We start from the raw sequence: 19,040 nt of genomic DNA on the forward strand, positions 1-19,040 counted from the left end.
CCAGAGACAAATTGTAATATGACAAGGTTTTTCAAAGAGAGTGATTTCTCCCCAGAGATCGGGGAGCGAGCTTGATATAAGTTTATGCAAATTGAACAATAAATCCAGCTTTCTTCAAAGCTCTAAGGAGCTCTAAGGTCTGCTTTTGACGCATTTACTTCCCCTTTAAAGTACCTGCTTGAATCTGATTGATAGAAAACATGAAAGAAAATCGAACGTCTCTTCCAATTTTTTGGGAAGTTTAGTACAAGCATTGAAATCTTCTCACCTTGCAACTTGTTAGCATCTCATCTAATGACTTGGCAGTCGGTGTACTTTAGACACAAAACGGTCGAAATATGAAATCAAATAAATCTCGTCCAATAATAGGTGGTTTGTAACTGCCTCAAAACGGTATTCCGTCTTCCAAGAATAGTTTTTCAAAGTGCAATAAGAGGGCCTTTTGAGGACTTAAGAAGCAAGTTTCGGAAAGGTGCTCTTCACTTCAGTCACGTGCTTAAGTGCGACTAAGTTAGTCAAACTTCTTGAATCAAATCTACGTAAGGAAAAAAGTCCTTGTTCTTCTCCGCCTGACTTCATTCTCGTTGGCCAAATCTCAGATAGAAAATCCGGAAACTAAGCCTCCAGGGACCTTGAAGGTCTCAGGTCTAATTTCGTCTCTCTTTTGGCAATTAAGTAAAGGAAAAGTCCCGAATGAAATGCTAAAGCATTAGTTTTCCTCCAACGACCAATTAAGCTGCTAAAACACAAAGCCTTATGTATTCTTTTTGCAAGCTATTCTCAGAAGATAATTTCCTATTTGGAGGAAAGCTATCATTTTCGTAGAATTGACGCGTGTTTAGATGCAATTTTGCATAAATACGGTACACTTGTAAATGGATCATGATTGTGCGTAATTTCTCAAGACTTTGATCTGATTTGATTTATACAATGAAACTTCGTGTTTTGAGCATTTGAGACGATAAAAAATGAAGTACGAATGAGTAATAGCAACGAATTCATTACGAGTTCATTACCAAGGAATGTAATGCGATTCCCAAATCTTGGCAGACGAAGAAAGGATAGTGTTGCGTCGAAATTCCAGACAGATTAGGTCAGACTCCTGCTTTGTTTTGCAGTTAATGATGGAGGCGCACATCATGATGCAAGATACCTTTTTTCACCCAATCAAGCGCTTGATTGGAGCCTTTTGTCCGAAAATAGCCTGTAAGCGTTGTCAAAGTCCGCATTTTTGGAACAATAACATTATCATCATATCTGCAGTAAAACAGCTCCTTGGTCCAATATGAAGAACGCTTTCCTTGTTTACGTAGTTTACGAACAGTCAATCTTGAACAAGGTACCGATGTATCGATCAAGATAATTTTAAAACCGAGAAGGAAAATATGTTTAGCTCCTGCTGGTAAAGGCTATCTTTTTAAACACGTTCCAATCTTTTCTTTTAGGAGAGGGGGAATTCTCTTGCACCAGACGAAACCAAGTGCATGATCAATGACCACAGTATTCCCCCTCGTAGTTCTGCCCTGTTCACACCATTTACCAAACGAAATATATCATTGGATGGAGTCGGAATACATAATAGATTTTGTGGGTGAAGAAAAACAAATGCTTTCAGGCTTAGGTCCATTTTTAAGGAATCATCCTACATCCTTGTCCCACCTACCGTGACCATGAGATGATTGGAAAAATGATAAGAATGACATCCCCAAAACGGTGAGAATTCAGGTGTCTCTCGGGGATTGTTGTATGCAGGTATATTCTATTCCTTGGGTCAATTCGGCTTTGTTCAAATTACGTAGTTGCATCTAATAATTGTCAAATTGGGCACAAACAAGGGATCACAAAAATGCACACCTTCCCTTCCTTTGTCCACTAATCCATTAATTTTTCTCATATTACTCAACCGTATTTCATCACAAAGGAGCAGCATATCAGTGGATTTTGTTCAATACATTTTAGTCAAGTTCCTGAAAAGGACTCTATCCAAATAATGTCCATACCCCCCATATAGCTTCATAAAGGGTGAGCCTGACCCTGTATAAAATGTAGATGTGAGCATTACCATACCTGATGTATGTTGGATTTCGTCTGAGCCACGTGGGAATCACTTCCGTTCGGTTGACGCCTGCCTCTGCATCATATACAGTTCGCCAAGAGACCTCAAAAAAGCGAGGGATGTTGTATAGAATGGCACACACGCCCAGAAACACGACATAGGCCCGGGCTCGGCCGTAAGTGCACAAGGCCCGGGCTTTCAAAGGCCGGCACACGGCCACGTAACGTTCAATGGTCACGCACAAGGTGAGATAGGCCGAGCTGGTTTGGGCAATCAACCCGATGGGGTAGACGATGGGGGTTATGTAGGGGAAGATCTCCCAATAATAGAATGAAAGGTACGTCCGTGTGTAAGCATAAATTGATGGGAGACCAAACATGAGAATGCTGGAAGAGAGAAGAACGGAAAATGTGTTATTCAAAAAAGGCTTTAAAAGTGATTAGACGGTTATGTGAAAGGCTTGTTTTTTTGCCAGAGTATCAATTCATTCATCATTGTGAGAATGAACTCTTTCTAACCAATTTCTTTTGATCCCGATTGGTCCAGAGCCCCGTGTTCCATTCAGAAGATCAAAGAAGGTTTGAGACGAAGCGAATCACTCTAAAGCAGGTAAACAAAGCGTGGCTTTGAAAAAGGCCTGCAATTTGTGAAAGAAAAACAACCTTCAGCCGCTTCCAGCTCACCTTTATTGGCTTAGACAAATTCAAATTCCAATCTGAATAGAAATCCTGCGATTCGCTTTTGCATGACAAGCCCGTGTGTAATTGAAAAGAGATGGTCTCGTACATTTGTCTTGGCATCAAATGCTATCTATGCTTGGCAGGATATGCAAATTCCACGTCCAATTTTCTCTTCTTTAAGAATGATCTTGGCATCAACGTTTTGATGGCCGAGCATTCCAATAAGGGAAAGAATGATTGAGATGGGCAGCCAGGATAGGATTCAAGTCAGGTGGAAAAGTGCCTTCTGGATCATCTCCTTCCATCCACATCAAAAGGAAGACGTAACCAATGTTCCCATTGTTACGGTGGAACAACCCGACAAGGGAATAAGAAATTCAGTTCTCGTTTTACTCCCAATTTTATATTACTAGACTTTGCCTAGCATTCACCTTAGCATGGCAAAGAGCTTTATTATTCCACATTCTCACTCTTGGCTCTTCCTCCTATCTAATCTTAAAACAGCATTATTTGGTAGAACCTTCGTTCCAAGGAATTCCCTTTTAATGCTTCTGGAGTCGCTTCAGAGGACTTTTTTTGTCCACCAAAGCTCACAAGATCTTCTTAATGGGCTTCCAAACCAAGGGATTTAATATTCACCAGCCATCTCGGATTTATTGCCTTTCTTTCACCCTCGCCAGAACTAGCGATGCCATCAAACTCTGACGTCAGGATTTACTCTTTTTTTATATGCCTGGGTGATCAATGTGTGGCCTCCGAGGCCATCAGTAACTACTTAGGAACTATTTTTCCAAGAGCCTTCATCAATCACAGATGAAACAGATAATGATGCTTAAAAATGATACAGAAAATAGAGCCTTCGAACCCCCAAGCACTTGAGATAATTGGGCCAAATCAACCGCTAGATAAATTTAAGGGTTCATAGAGTTTAATTATTTTCAAAAATTGAACTGAAACGACCCACTTAGGTTTTATTGGGAAGCTCAAGTATATCGCAGTATCGGGTACAAAAGGTGATGAAAACAGTGCTTTGCCAATCACTTTGTATTGCAATGGAAGGATCGACTAAACGTGTTCGTACGAGATGAGTGAAGCACCTCCAATTCTTGTTAAGACACTCGAGCACTTCTGCATTGTTCAGTAACTTGATCGGGCCAGGCTCTAATGCTTGATTGACCTTCCAGGCACAAGTTTCGAATACACCTCGGCATTTGCTGGCCTCTCTCACACAAGAGAGCTTTCTCAGTTTTTTTCGTAAACGTAACTCATGTTCAATCCAAATGCTTTAGTAAATGTCAATCTCAATAGTACAAGAAATGCTTCACCCGCTTTTGCTCCGTCTTTGCGTAACCAACTGTGATGATGATACTATCAATTGGTTCTTACACCATTTGAGACGTGATCGCAAAGGATACAGAAATGTCACATCCCAGAGCTGCTACATGGCTTAATACATCATAAAGAAATCAGGGCCGAACCAGCACGTTCGTCCAGCTGTATAATTCTTTTTAGATGGGACCTTACTGCATTCAGCGTTTGCGAGCAAAACTGTTCCGATCTACTAATTTGAATTCCCGTTAATATTTGTGCCTATAATCTTGCGTGCACCCTTCTCTCATCTGGTTCTCTTCGACCCTAGTGGATGTAGTCCCAGCAGGCAACGAGCATTTGAATTTCCTTGATGTACATATCGGTCAAAAAGAGATTGTCAACATTATCGACATGGACGTTGGCACTATCTTCCGTCTCCAGCCGGCCAAAAACGAAGGCAAAGACACCACCAGGGTTTCATGCATTGGGGGATACCACTGAAAGAGGGACAATGAGTCTCTTTGCACTCTTGAGGGAGGAATCAAATCAACCATCAGAGTGACTAAGAACGAGGCCTCCCTTAGGGCCTCCATCATCAAGGTGTGGGATAAATACCAGGCGGATGTCATCGTTAAGGCTTGAGTCTCACTCTGGCAATGCATTGAGCCTGTTGTAGCTGCTGAGAGCGGACATATTGAATAAACCACACGTAATAATCTTTCCAAAACAGTGCTTTGTAAATAAAAACATTGTATATTATTATCCATATTTGAGAAAACGGACATTTTTGCCACATTTTCACCCGAATGAGTATGTGGTTGCAAGGTGGAACCGACTTTGGTCCCAAATTTAGGAGGTTCTATTTTAAGAAGTTCTCTTTGGCTCGAGTCCTTTGTGAGAAACGGCGAATAAAAGTGATTCTTAAGTGCGCCGTCCGGCGATTATAACTGCACTTCATATTTTTCTGCGATTTGGGCAATTTTGGTTATCAAAGTCCACTTTCGGTACTTCAACTTGAAAGTGAGCTTTAAATTGAGCCGACAATGGCAAGAAGTATTGTACTTTGGTCAAAACCCAAGGAAGCTTTAAGCTTCGGTTGGATCTTTGTATTCCAAATCGAGTCGGATTAGTTCATCTGAGATTAGACGATTCTATGAGGTATTTCTTGTAAAGATTTCCACGGACGTTTGAGTCTTAACGTTATGAAGAAGAAACCAATATCCGTTCCAAGACATTCCTTTTGAGCAGGCAAAGATGTCCCTTGTACTTATACTTTTGCTTGGATGTTGTTCAAAATCAGACATGTCTTGCGAGAAAGAGATTGGAGGAGATTATGCCAAAAATTGGTCCTGGCTTAGATTTCCAACCTCAGAATCCCAGGAAGTTTAGGGATCAGCCACCATCTTAGAATAGCCTAGGCAACCTGCATTTAAGAGCATTGAATGGTTTCTGTCGGAAGAGATACCTCTGCCAGCTTTTGATTGTCACTTGACGGTCGCACACAAACTTCAGGTTCAGACTTTGAGAGGAAATATAAGACTGTGGAACCACCTTGAATTCGAAAGTTACGACTTCGAATGCCAGTTAACATTGTTCAAACTCGATGAAGACACAGAAAGTTGGCTCCGATCGTGCTTGACTCGTTGATCCCAGACAATGAGTGGTATAGGAGGGAAACATTTACCACCTCCGTTCCTCTACAAGATTGGAAAAGTTGACCCACACCGAGACAAGTTGATGGGTTGATGGACCTTGATTGGAATGGCCAAAAGAAATGTTGACTCAACTTATTACCAATGGCACAAGTACTCTAGTGCTCTTTCATTCACTTCCCTCCTTCCTCCTTTCTCCGTTCTTGATATCTTTTGTTTATTCAACTGTTCCCAGGGTTGCCACACTGCTCATTAAGCTGAAACTGGCCACCCTTTCCCTATGATAATCTGTCTGTGTCGGTGGCATCTGTTTTCAGCCATTTTTGTCTCACAGCTAAACAGGCCATTAATCTTCAGAAAGGACAAGTTCGTTTGGGGTGTGGAGGAGGTTTGCACTATTTCAAGCCTATTTTCCGCGTGTAAATCTCCATTAAGCAGCCCTAGATTGGTCTCATTCATGCTTCTGCTCAACGGCTCAAGGAGAGGGAAAAAACGAATAAGATGCCTAGTCCCTGAGGCGACCTTGATAAGGAATTTCGGCCCTAGGGACTTGCGACATTCAGCAACTATTCGCAGATCCTGCGGGGGAAATGATGATCTGAACCTTGTCATTAACTTTGAGTAAAACCCTTCATCAAGTTCTGCTCCGGGGACCTTGCATGAATGATCCGAAGGTGAGCAATGATGTGGAGTGTTCACTTAAAAACAAGGTCCTCAAGGAGGAATGGTGGCATTGTTCAAATGACATGGGGACATTCACGCGTTGAACGAGAATTTGTCAGATCACCCACCCTCTGCAACAGATGGCCTTTGTATGGGAAATGCTACTATAGCACGCAAAGGTCGCAACAAAAGCTCTACTCGTGTGGAATAATCCGTTTTTCTGGGTGAAAGCCTCATATCTTCAAATAGCTGGACTTATAGCTGTTCAAACTGTTCCACAAAGACATGGCAAGCTTATTTCCGTCCCAGAGGTTTTCAAAAGAACTTGTTCATGTTTTCTCATGTCCCCAATCATTTACTAAGTGACAAATGGGGTGGGAAACCTATAATTACTAACGCCTGGTTGGCCTTGTTTAACGAATTGGACAGAAACAACGGAACTATTCAGTCAAAGCCAAGGATAACTATATAGTTGTAGTCCGTAGACCTTGGCAGAGGCCAATCTTATTCTACAAGACATGAAAACAAAACATGGGAAGAGTCCACGGTTCGATTCTCCTCGCGATCTTCTCAAGGAAAAGTTTAGACGCTCACCACACTCACTGACGGAGAACCAATCTTTTATTACTGGACGACACATTGTCTATTGAAAACTGTGAACGGATAATGTGACACTGTGTGAGGGTCAAGCCTCCGCCCCAACAAATTGGTGTGAAATGGTTTAAAATGAATGGTTGACAGCAGCAATGTCAATGTGAGAAACCTTCCACGCTGGGAGTGAAAAATGTTGAAAGCTATGTATAATACATTTTCCTTCAATTAACGTGTTTCATATCTTTGATACCTCTGTGTAATGCGAGTCTCTTTTTTTTTTAATTTTTCCTCTTGGAATGTCCTGTCCAACCTCCATAGGGTGAAATGAATTAAATTGTTTTGGCTTGGATTTGTATATAAATAATCCAAAATAAGGGCATTTAAACCCTTTTAGGGTGATACGAAAATGATTATTTGCTAAGAGTTTTTGAATTTAATAACTTTTCTGCGCTAGCTGGAACTTCGATCAAAAGGAGGCCAATTAGAACGATATTCCCGAATTGGTTTTTAATGCGTTTGCGTTGTCTTTGGTACCTTTATAGTAATACGTAATAATAACCTTCACTACGACTCTTGGTCATGTCAGATAGTAAAATGTATAAAACTATATGTTTAAACAACATATACAAAAATCAATACAAGAATAAAAGAATGATAAAAGAATTATCATGAATGATAAAATACGAGTTGACCAGATTGTGATATCACAGATGAATTGACTAGAGTTGGTTCAGGGCACATGAAAAATGGAAAGAGAGGAATCACAGATAGTACATAAACAGGTGGGTAGCGGTACGCGACCTCCAATACTCCGAAGGGATGTCAGCCTAAGGGCAAGAGGGTGTTAACAGTTCCTTGACCGGGAAGGACAACTTGTGCCCGGACGTCACCCCCGGAAAGGTCAGGTTCCCAACATTGTTGGACGCTAATCTTGCCAGCCCGATGGTGAGAGGCTCTGTTTCGCGTTTAAGATGCGTCCATGCCATATTGGCATATTGGCAGGTATCGCTTGAGGAACTTGGTGATTGTTCATATAGTTTAGTTTTTGCTACCTGGCAGGTAGGACGTTGAAAATAGGTCTCAAATGGCGAAATGGGTCTTGTAACAAAAAAGAGCCAAGAATTATTATGGAATGAAGTACAAGGCCATCAAAATATTAACGTGCAGCCGCTCTATTCTACCTCGAGGTTCATTTTTGTAAGAGAGCAACTGGATTATGGAAAACAACTGTGTTGAAGCAATCCAAAGTATTAGTTTGAGATGGCTTTATTCAATTACATAGAGCCATAGGATTCTAATCTTTTTAAATTCCATTGTTGAAAATTCAAACCAGGATTCATCTCTTTTCAAGGCATTTCCGTTTTGTCATTGAACTGATATCAACATTGATTTTGATAAGTGTCCTATCTTACCTTGTTTTGAGGCTTCTTTCAAGCATAGGGTAGTTTTTCCAACATAAATTATTTGATTTAAATCAAACACGCTATGATCTTTTCTAAGATTTCCAACTGGAACAAAGTCTCCAGTCACAATGCGTTATGTTCTATAGGCATATTCACTTGAAAGTGGGGAAACCTTTTCAAACGCGTGGTTGGAAATATGGAACGTTTAAGTCAAAAGATATAATCACATTGCTACATCTTCATAACTGAATTGTTCAGTCACTTCTTGAATATGCTTTGCCTACTTGGGCTCCAATAAGTTCAGCAGGTCCAAATATGTTTTACGGTCTTATTGGGAGAGACTGTAAAGATTGGGGTTGTGCAGTATTCAAAGGTATCTAATATTGCACGTTTTCAAAAGCATTGTCCGAACCAACGTTTTGGGGTCATTTGGGGGGATCGTAGGGGCTGAAAGCGCTTGTTGCGAGCCCCAAATTTCAGGCATTGATTTGGGAGAAACAGGCAAACTTACGAAAAATTATCTTTCCTTTGTAGTACAATCATGACAAAACAGTGTGTTTCGTGTAGGTAAATTCTCCTTTAACCAAAGGCTTTAATAAAATACTACTGTGAATTGCCAATATTTTGGCCGTTTACAATGGTTGCTCGTCATTTCTGGACCAAGTAAAAATTCATTATTCAAATGTTATTTTGTTCTTTTTTGCACATTTTTTATGAGCAGTTTTGTGTGCCTAACCTCGTGCTCTTTTTGCATTCATTGGTATATACGGATACGTCGACTTAACTTCTCGGATGAATGCACAAGAGTGTTCACAATCTAATCTCTTTGGAGGTGTCAGAGTTCAATCAGCCTTTGAAAAGGCTCTGTCTTTTGTCTTACCTGCTCAAGATGAGGATGATATCGTATGAGGCGAGCCCAATAAGGATGCAGTTTGTGGATCCTTTCATTTGGGGTCTGCTGAGGATGAATATCGAGATGAGGTTCCCAACCAGGCCCAAAGTGCCCACGCCATTAAGCATGACTCCAGGGAGAAAAAATTCAAAGAAGAAGCTCAATTCCTCCTTGGGAGGCAGGCTTATGGTGGTGTGATTGCCTCCAGCCGTTTCCACTTCGTCTTGAAACTCGAAAGTGTCATTGAGAATTTGCGAGCCATTTTTGACCAACCCAGTCATTGGCACCCTGGGATCCATGTTGAAAGTGAGCCCACTTTCTCAAAAGGGACGCGTGGAGTGTGTGATGCTCAAGAGTCAGCACTGACGTAATTCAATTCGAATCGAGACCTGAGACGTGCAGTGCAGTGTACTAGTCTATCACTTGCCGAGTAAGTGCAAGAAACGCCACTGCCAAAGAGGAGCTTCCAAAAGGAACCTGTTAGTAGCGCGGTCCATAAATCAACGGCGATGTTCCTGCGAAGTAACCAAGGGAGAAAGAGGTGCCACATGCACGGACAATGAGAATGAGAGAGATGGCGAAGAACCGAGAAATGTGGAGCCCACCACTCTTCTCTGAAAGTTAGTCCACTAGTCACTTTGAAAGTCCCGTCCAGAAATGATGTGAGAGACTTTTCTCGCAAGCAACCATGACGGAAGATAGGTTCGCGCAAAATACTTCTTTGCAGAGAGAATGAGTTGACCTCGAATTGTTAAAATTGTTCTCCAAGATGCGGTTCACTTGTATTGGCTGGAAAAGAGAAGAGCAAAAATCAATCACTCTCTAAGCGCGTTGACAAGACCACTTCCAAAGTGATTGGCCTTTAGAATAAGCTTCCAATTTCAGTTCAGTAACACCGAGCACGCTTCATCTACCTCGAACTGGCTGAGCAACTTGTTCCAAATCAGCAGGGATAGATTTACATAATCCTCGATATTATCTCTCAGTCGATCTACATTGCACGATGGCTCTTAAATTACAAGTTCCCTATTTCGCCATGAAAACATGAATGAGACGGCAGGCTTCACCACTTCCAAATCATGCGCTAATCCATTAGGCAGGCAAGGCCCACACATGAGTCCATTTGTAATGCTACAATTGTAATCAGGAAAATGTACATGCTAAACAGGTGAAAATCACATATCAAAACCTGTGTATAAACGAGTAATTTGAGTGCGTGAATACATGATATAACGTCATACGAAAACATGGCTTTCTGCTAAAGAAGCTAATTTTAATGGCATGTAACTACAAACAGATGTACTGATTTTATATAGAACCCCAACCGCATGACTCATTTTCAGCGAGGTTATACCTTCAAAATGAATGAATGATCATGCATAATAAGAAAAAAGGGCTCGTTTGTTTTTGGCCCCTAATCTTGCCGCAGTAGCCAGGACCCACCGAGCCCCCCTCCCACACTCAAATCTGAACGTATTTTTGATGAGCTATATGGTTTTCGGGCGAGTGCATAAAAATCGACGTCAAAATTATGGCCTAATTCTTTGAACTTAAAAAATCATTACGGTCCAATGAACAATCCCATTATCAATGGTTTCTTTCTCTTCCCACATTAAGCGATGACGTTCACGTGAAGGACAGCACTCAACGAGTCACCTAAACCTCATCGTGCATCTTCAAAAAATAGAGCGTACATCCTCACTTAAACAGGTACTTGGTTGCCATCTGGCCTCGTGGCATGAACGGCCTCCATGGGGCAATGTTTTGTAAATAACAAACTATTTTGACCAAAATAACAAACTATTTTCCGACCCTTAGTTATGACAAGCAAACGTAGAAACCGGAAAATACGCTCTGAGATGGCAGAATTTGTTTATTGATGAACAATTTGATACCTAAGAATTATGTCACAATTAATTGATCACCAACGTCTCTGGGTGACCTGTCCTTTTTAAATATTTTTGAAAGCCAACTAAGTATTAAGCATATAGCTATTTGTTGTAACTTTGATAGCGCACCAAACTATTGCAATCATGATTTCCCATCAAAATGTACAAGTTTTAAGTGTTGTTGGTAATTAATTCAAAAAAGTAGCTTCTGTTAAACTTTCTTTTATTTTATATCAAGATGTAACAACTTGTTTAACTTTTTATGCAACAAAATAGAATCTAGTACTAGAACTGCTCGAAAGATAACGAATAAAGGTTTATTGAACATCAAGGTCGAAGCAATGGTTCGTAATCCTACCTAATCTATTTCGCATCCACCTTCATTAATGGCAATCGAGCATAGTGCTGGAGACCCTTGAACTTGCTGCATGTCTGGTGAAAGAAATCAAAACCCAAGAGAAACTTGAATTACTATCTAAAACCAACACAAACACATTATAATCTAATAAAGAGGAATCGGCCCAATTGGCCCTTCATTTAGGAGAGGCTGAGTCACAAAGCAGCCTCTGAATATTTCGTGCAGCGAAAAGCGGTTATGCGTTCATATGGATCCCAGATCAAAACCATCTTAATGAAAAGCTGTGCCTCTAAGAGGTATATATGGCTTTTGGTACCCTTCAGGCACCCTTCAAAGTACTTTGAATGGTTTGAACACCACCTTATCAAAATATTTTTTTTTTCATATTTTCTGTTGAAAAATATTTAATTTAAATTTGGTATTGCTGTGATTGCAGTTAATGATGCCTGAAGAGTAACTTCAGCCCTCTGACTAACCCTTAACGCACAAATATTTACTAACATGTGTTTGGGTTGGATCTGGGACCCATGTGAACGCTTTGTGTTGGAAAAGAATTGAAGGTTCAAATTTCCCCCGCAATGGTGTGCTGAACCACGGGCTTCTAGAAATATGGACTGCGAACGAGCTTGCCGCCAAATCGGCCTGCTCTTGGTCATAGCCACTCTGAACCGCTTTTCGAATTAAAGTAATAAAAGAAGAAACGTAGATCTCTTCAATTAACGGCAGGTCAATTTTATATCATTTACATGCAAAGTCCATCGTTTCAAAGTTATGTTGTCAAAAGCTTATGTAGCTGACCAAGAGCAGGCCGAAAATTTAAATTTTATGTAGTGTTTACTACATAACTTTGAACATGTCTCCTGAGTTCCCTAAGCATAGTAAGATGAGCGGTTTATGAGATAGGATATTTTTTCTTCCGTTTGCAGTCCATATCTCTAGAAGTCCTTGGCTGAACTCGCTGTCGTACTCCTCTAATACAGGACCCTTGTAGTAACTACCTCTAAAGGAGAGTACGCAAGAAACTGGAGATTATGCTACCTACCGACCAACAAACTTGGTTTGAATTGCTCAAGTTTTATAATTTCTTTCTTAGTGATATGTAAGAAAGCTTACTAATGATAGATAGCTAACTTACAATTCAGGGGGTCTTAAGCTGTCTCCATTCACATGGACTCCAGTACAAAGTCGCATCCGTCTTTGCATCCGTCCTAATTCCTTTCTCATACATTTAGTCGTCATTTGTTAATTACAGAGTGCATTCTTTAGCTAACTAGTACAATTCTAAATCAACAGGAGCCATTCTCTGATGAATCATTGATGATGATGGTGCTTACCACCAAATCCCATCCAGTAGCGAGAGTTCCTTGAGAGATTTAATAGCTACTAGCGCTTACTCCGAGGTTAGAATATCTGGACGCCGATTTGGCGACACTGCTTATCAGAATTAAATAGGAATGATTCAACAATGGTTGACTTCGCAAGCCGAATGAGGCTCAATCCTCCGGCCCTTGTACCCCCATGCCCACGTATTTTTCTTTTTAAATCAAGGACAAGGGCTCGTTTTTTTATTTTATTACAATTAAGTTTTCGATGTTTTGGCGCTCTCATAGGTAAAAAGATAATTCAGGGTTAGGGTTTCAACACAAGATATTCTATGACTCTTGGCTGCTCCGATTCACTTGCACTTTTTGAAAAAGCCTTTAATTTTGTTTGTTGCGTAAGCAGACGATTCGCTCTTGTTATCCTGACATAGAAACAATGAGGATCATCTTTGACGTTGAAGCCTGAATCATTCTTTTAACGCGTTTTTCAAAAGAAAAAATGGACTCCCCAAATTTTTGAGTGGATTTTTATGCTGGTTAACGTCCACGTGCTCACGCAAAGACAGCAGCTGAATAAATCACACCCTACCTCCTTCGTGACTCTGCTAAAGATCTGCCTCAAGTTGAAAAATTTGTTGTAGTTCTAGCTTGCTGTTCCGATGGATTACAAGGCTATCCTCCATTTTATATTGGTAAAGCATTTCCTTTGTATTTCGCCCCTGGTTCGATCCAGGTCCAGCCAACTCCAAGCTTCTTGATGGTATTTAAATTTTTGCCTGAGGTGCAGCTTTACCATCTCATTGGGCAAACCTGGGGCTATTTTCACGGGTAAGATAAAAAATTAGGACATCCATCATCAGATGGTAGGCCAAGCTATAAGATAGCTCTAATTTTACATCATAACGGACAAACGAACGAACAATGAATATGTCGTATTTTGTCGATCTAACTGCAGTTCAAAACAAAATTAAAAAAAAAGAATGCTAAAGCTGATCCCCATCTAGGAAGGAGTCAAATAAGTTAGAGAAAATAATGCAGAAGTAATGTCGACGCTTATGTCAGGCATTTTTTGGAAAAGAAAGCAATGAAAATGATCTATCTCTGGTTTTTATATTAATACTTTATCCAAGCCCTTTCAATCACATTTTTGTCGATTGCACTTGAGATTTTTCAAGTACAAATTGCGGCTCAGACTTCATCATTTCTTTTGCATATTAGGGTGAATTTATGAAATACATAGTAATTTTTTTAGCTCTCAAGCTCTCATTTTGAACTTGGCAGCATTGATTTTACCGGTTTGGGTTAATTTTTATTCTGCCAAACGTGTGAAAGTTTTACATAAATATTTCTCTCAGTAACGATTTGCACTTTTGAATCAGCAACAAGCTGCGCCTTTGCAAATCCAATACATTTCCTAATTATAACTCATGGACTTTAGACCTGGGGTTCTTGAAGCAAAAATCGACAGAAAATCTCCTTCAAGTCAGCTCTCACGGCGGATTTGAAATATGAAGGAAAACGAGCTGTTCGTCATTTTGGAGACCTCAAGCTGAGTTGAACAAGGCCAAGGTGAAAATAAGCAAAGTGAAATGGGATTCCTCTCTCCCAAGAGCAAAAGGTCTTTACCATTTGAAACGGAAAAGTCTCCAGCTTCTCAACATGGAGTTGGTACTTGAACCTCTGATGCATTCTCGTCCTTCACAAAAGGTTCATTTCTACAGCATTGTGTTTGTGGGCACAGCATGTTACAGCCAATTTTCAGCAAACCCCAGGAGGCTTTGGATCATGAATATTTTCGTTTCCTAACTTTTAGAGTATGCCAAATCTGAAAAGAGCATTTTTGAGACATCATGACTTCATCTCTAGTTTAGCTCGCACACATTCTGCCACAAGCAAGTCAACGACGAATAGATTAGTTTTGAAATAGTTTGCTTATCCACATAGATCCCTTGATCAACCATTTGCTTTGAAACGTTGGAACGCAAACTATTAGAATTGGCTATGCCAAGAGGTGCATTTTGCTACCGCATTTAATATCTTCTTAAGCATGTAACATGCAATTTGATATCATAAAATACCATTTTGAACAAGTCTTAAACCTTCTGAGTGTGGAGTCAACGTCAGCACGTGTCATGTTTCCCAAGATTGAGTTGCCTTCAGTAAGTTGTCCAGTATCCTTTGTGACATGCAGTCTTCAACTGAAATGGCCACATTTTAGAGCCCATAGTAGTGAGATTTGAGACGAGGGCGGCTGTATATTCTACGGGCTAGAAGGGTAAAGCTCTGTTATATTTGATACCCTAAAAGAGCCGCTCACAAGTTTCTATACCTAAAGGAAATTCATGTTCGTTCCTCCTTTGTGTTCCAATATGAGCTTTGGGTTGTCCAGCTAATATGTCAAAACCCCATTTGATCACGGTTTGTCTCGAATTGAATTCCATAGAGTAGTTGTTATTGGCTTCGTTTGCAGTTGAGAGTAGATTCCAAGTTTTCTTATTGTAAGGTCTCTTCACTTTAGACATACTGTATTTTCGTCTGTCCTTTCATTATTGCCAGGCTTGAGAACTCGCTAGAACTTTGACTAAACTGTCTTTTTTTGGCAAGACTTGAGATGAACGAGGTTCACTTAAGCTTACACGTATGAAGTTCTGGTTTTCTAGCGTTTTGAATGAGGAAAATCTGACAGAAAAGCCTACTCTTAAGTTGATTATAACTTCAAAGTCAAGGCTCTTGATGAGCCCAATTTTCTTCCAAGATCACTTGAAACGATGAATTATTTCCATAATCCGTTTTAGCTCAGAGACAACCCCTTATACAATCATCGAATCATAAAACAATGCATTTCAAGGGTCTGGCAGACACACTCATTTTAGGCCAATGTAGTCCTTACTTTGTCGCAGAAATGACAAATCCCCATTCATCTTTGAAGATATCACACTCATTGAAACAATGTTGACTTTTGCTGTATTCCTTTTTCAGAGATAATTGCCCTTTCAGAAGTAAAATATACCAGGCTGACAACTTTGTGTTTCGCAGAAAATTGAGGTCTAACTTGGAATAGGTTTATATTATTGCTCATCAGGTTACTCTTGGGACTTGAGAATATTTCGTGTTAAAGACTCCCTCTTTTCTTCTGTAATTCATTCATTCGACTATTTCGGGTTTGTGCATGAAAAATGCAGGCGCTGATATGTTTTATGCAATAACAGTAATCGCTTACGTGATTGTCCTGAAAACAGAGCCCAATCAAATCTCCAGACTCAGTGTCTGCATTTTGGACACTTATAAAACAATTTTGCACTTTCCATACATCCTTTGTGCAAAAAATAACGCGTGTCTGGCACTTGAAGCACTTTCATGACACTTGCTACGGTTTGGCATGTGACTATAAGTAAAAGCATATGCTTAAAAGCATAAGGCGATACGATTAAATCCTTCAGCCTTTTTCAAACATACATTTCCATCTGGAGACACTGCTTAGTATCTTATGAAAAAAGGATGATGCAATCACGTCGAAAACTATTTTTTGACAAGGAAATTTCCGAAAGTTCTTCTAAGCTTAAAGAAACCTGAAGACCCATTTCAAAAGTCGCATTTACCTTTAAACTCATTGTCGTAAATGAGACGGCAGTTTCATACACCCCACCCTCCCTTGATTTTTTTAATCAAACTCCAAAACATCCCATATCACAAGAAATTATATCGAACACCATAGGTTATCCATCACTGTGCACATATGTGTTGCACACGTTGGTTTGCCTCAAGATCTCCGATGAGAAGATAGGGTCAAAGCAACCCAAGGAGAAAGGAACAAAAAATACCGGATATGTAAGCAACACCAGCCACCCACGTGTGATCTAGAGTGGGCACGACTCACTACGCTTATACGGTGCAACATAAAGTATTGGCCATTGAGATGACAGATGAGAAAAGGGGTCTCGCCCATCTTGACACATTCCTCGTTTTTCCTCTCGTCTAGTTTGGCGTTTATCAAGAATATCAGGGAGCTCACTCCAAATCTGTAAGCCTTGGCAGATAACTGATTATTCATTACGCTTACCTATGGTCTGCTTTTGTATAGCCTGTGTTGTTTGTTAGTAATACGACATCAAAACTTTGGGTGGCAGAACCATTTTGATCCAATTTAGGCTCTGACCCCTTGAAATCCAAGAGAGGTTAGATTTGCCAACGTTCAAGATAGCGTCCTTAAGAGCCATCCTGGATGTCTATCCATCAAAAAGACCAATTATGGATTAGTCTCGAGTATTCTGGAGAGCCCCCATGGATCAGTATATGTCCTCTTGCTCTTTCATCGTAACCTTAACTTTGTCGCGTATTTTTTGGGACGTTTTCGATAGCATCCATGAACCTTGACCCAACCCAGGTTTTGGGGTTTATTGTGGTGACCTCAGGGGCTTAACGTGTATTCAAGCCCTCGGGAATCCAGATTGGGTTTGTTTCTCTTTGCTCCTTCATTTGTTGCCTTTCAATATTTGCTAATAAGTTACCTCGAAAATGGGTTCAAATACGCCAGTGTACAGTAGTAAAATATCTCGGCACTAATCACTTCATTCATTATATTTGGAACGAAATAAGTGCAGAAGAATGTCGAGAAAAAAGTTTTCCGAGACAAATGATGCTACCTGAAATACTTAATACAAGTAGTTCCTTGGAAACTACTCTTAACCTGTCTTCAATCTAGCATGACGAACGTTTCCAAGTATTTGTTTTACCTATCTACTCAGGCTTGGGAACACAATTTGGAACCTGAGTTTAGATGGCTTAATTTAAAGAAAAGCTTTTCCCTATGTCATAAAATAATACACCATGGCTATTATTCCTTGAACTACGTCTGTTTCCCCCAGTTTTCTGGAGCTAGATCTACTAGTTCATTGTTACCTTCTGTTACAATCAAGGCCTCAAAAATACGTACATTTAATAAAAACTTAATAGGTCACATTTCCCCCTTGTGTGTTTCGAGACTCGAAGTCTCGGTACTTAGATAAAGTGGATAGATATTGCCTATCTTAATTGCCAACCTTGGTTTTAGGCGTAAAAAGTGTTTCCAAATTTTGTTTTTGTTCTCTGCGCCCAATGGAACAAGACTGATTAATCTACAGTGGGCGGGATTTCCCACATGTATTCCGAAAGATAAATCATTCCGATTGAGATGAAGTATTGGAAATCGCTTGGAAGGACCTTACAGAAAGACCGCATTTCTAAGGAGCTCTGCGGGTTTTGAAAAAAAGGAACACCATAATTTGGTATCGAAAAGATTTCAGATAAATGTCACGTGCGCTGTCAAATTTCAAAAGAGCCCCTTGATGAATCAGCGTTTCGGTCCAAATATCAACACAATTTTTTCCCCCACTCCCCTCCAGAAACCGGAAAAAAAGTTCAACCAAGTTCCCCGATATTCAATTTCCCTGAACAAACACCACCTCAAATTGAGAACACCCCTAAGTCGGTTATGAGCTTTAGGAATGAAACTGAGCAGAGAAATTAGGGTTATAGATGTATCAAGGAATCAAAAATAATGCATACCCAAGAATCAGACGAGTGGTCCAAGTCCATCCATTCGGGGTTTGAAAGTGCACTTTGACGAGTAATGATTAATCACAGAATGCAATTGAGTTCATTCTTCTCTGACACGGACCCCGGCTAAGACGGCTGGTTCACTTCTGAGGAGGAAATGGGATCCATTTCATGAGTGGGCGGGCGGGCGATGAGGGAGCCGGGTATCGCGCAATATGGGGTCGAGTGTAATGGGCATTCCAACGGGACAAGGACCGTCCGGATTTCTTGTTCCCTCCTTTGAGCGCATGCCTCTCTTTGCTCTTCTTCTCCCTTCGTGCAGATCCGTGAAGGGGTTCCAGTTTCGGGAAATGGTCGCAGACTCAGCGTTTTGACGGATGGGAAGCTCTCTGGCTTGGGACATCACCATGATTGGAGAGATTAGTCGACCTCCTAATTAGTTCCACAAACAACGGATTCCACTGAGTTCGAAGCAAAAAGGCCAGATATGATCCGAAAGTGGTTTTGCTTGAAGATAAGCAAAACTACCGAGTGTCACTTCTAATTGGTTGCAAAACATTCATTCAAAACATAAATGATCTTTGGAACAATATATCAATTGTAATTCGATTTCATCATGATTTCGATTTTGATTCAGTCTCGATCATACCATATCGTAAAAAACATGAAAACTTGATTTAAGTAT

The 19,040-nt window shown here is 40.3% G+C and overlaps 1 protein-coding gene across 1 annotated transcript in view; it reads right to left on the bottom strand.

Annotated features, from left to right (window-relative positions):
* The window catches only part of LOC131889130 (FMRFamide receptor-like), a 28,820-nt gene extending 10,062 nt beyond the window's left edge, over positions 1 to 18,758 (bottom strand). The window contains exons 1-3 of the mRNA XM_059238139.1: positions 18,365 to 18,758; positions 9,240 to 10,040; positions 2,068 to 2,442 (exon numbers count right to left, since the gene is read on the bottom strand). Coding sequence (XP_059094122.1) covers positions 2,068 to 2,442; positions 9,240 to 9,550 — 686 coding nt within the window. The 5' untranslated portion in view covers positions 9,551 to 10,040; positions 18,365 to 18,758. The remainder of the gene's footprint in view (positions 1 to 2,067; positions 2,443 to 9,239; positions 10,041 to 18,364) is intronic.
* Between the last annotated feature and the right edge of the window lie 282 nt (positions 18,759 to 19,040).

Source organism: Tigriopus californicus, chromosome 10, assembly GCF_007210705.1.
Source record: "Tigriopus californicus strain San Diego chromosome 10, Tcal_SD_v2.1, whole genome shotgun sequence".
In the NCBI taxonomy this organism is placed as follows: Eukaryota; Metazoa; Arthropoda; class Copepoda; order Harpacticoida; family Harpacticidae; genus Tigriopus; species Tigriopus californicus.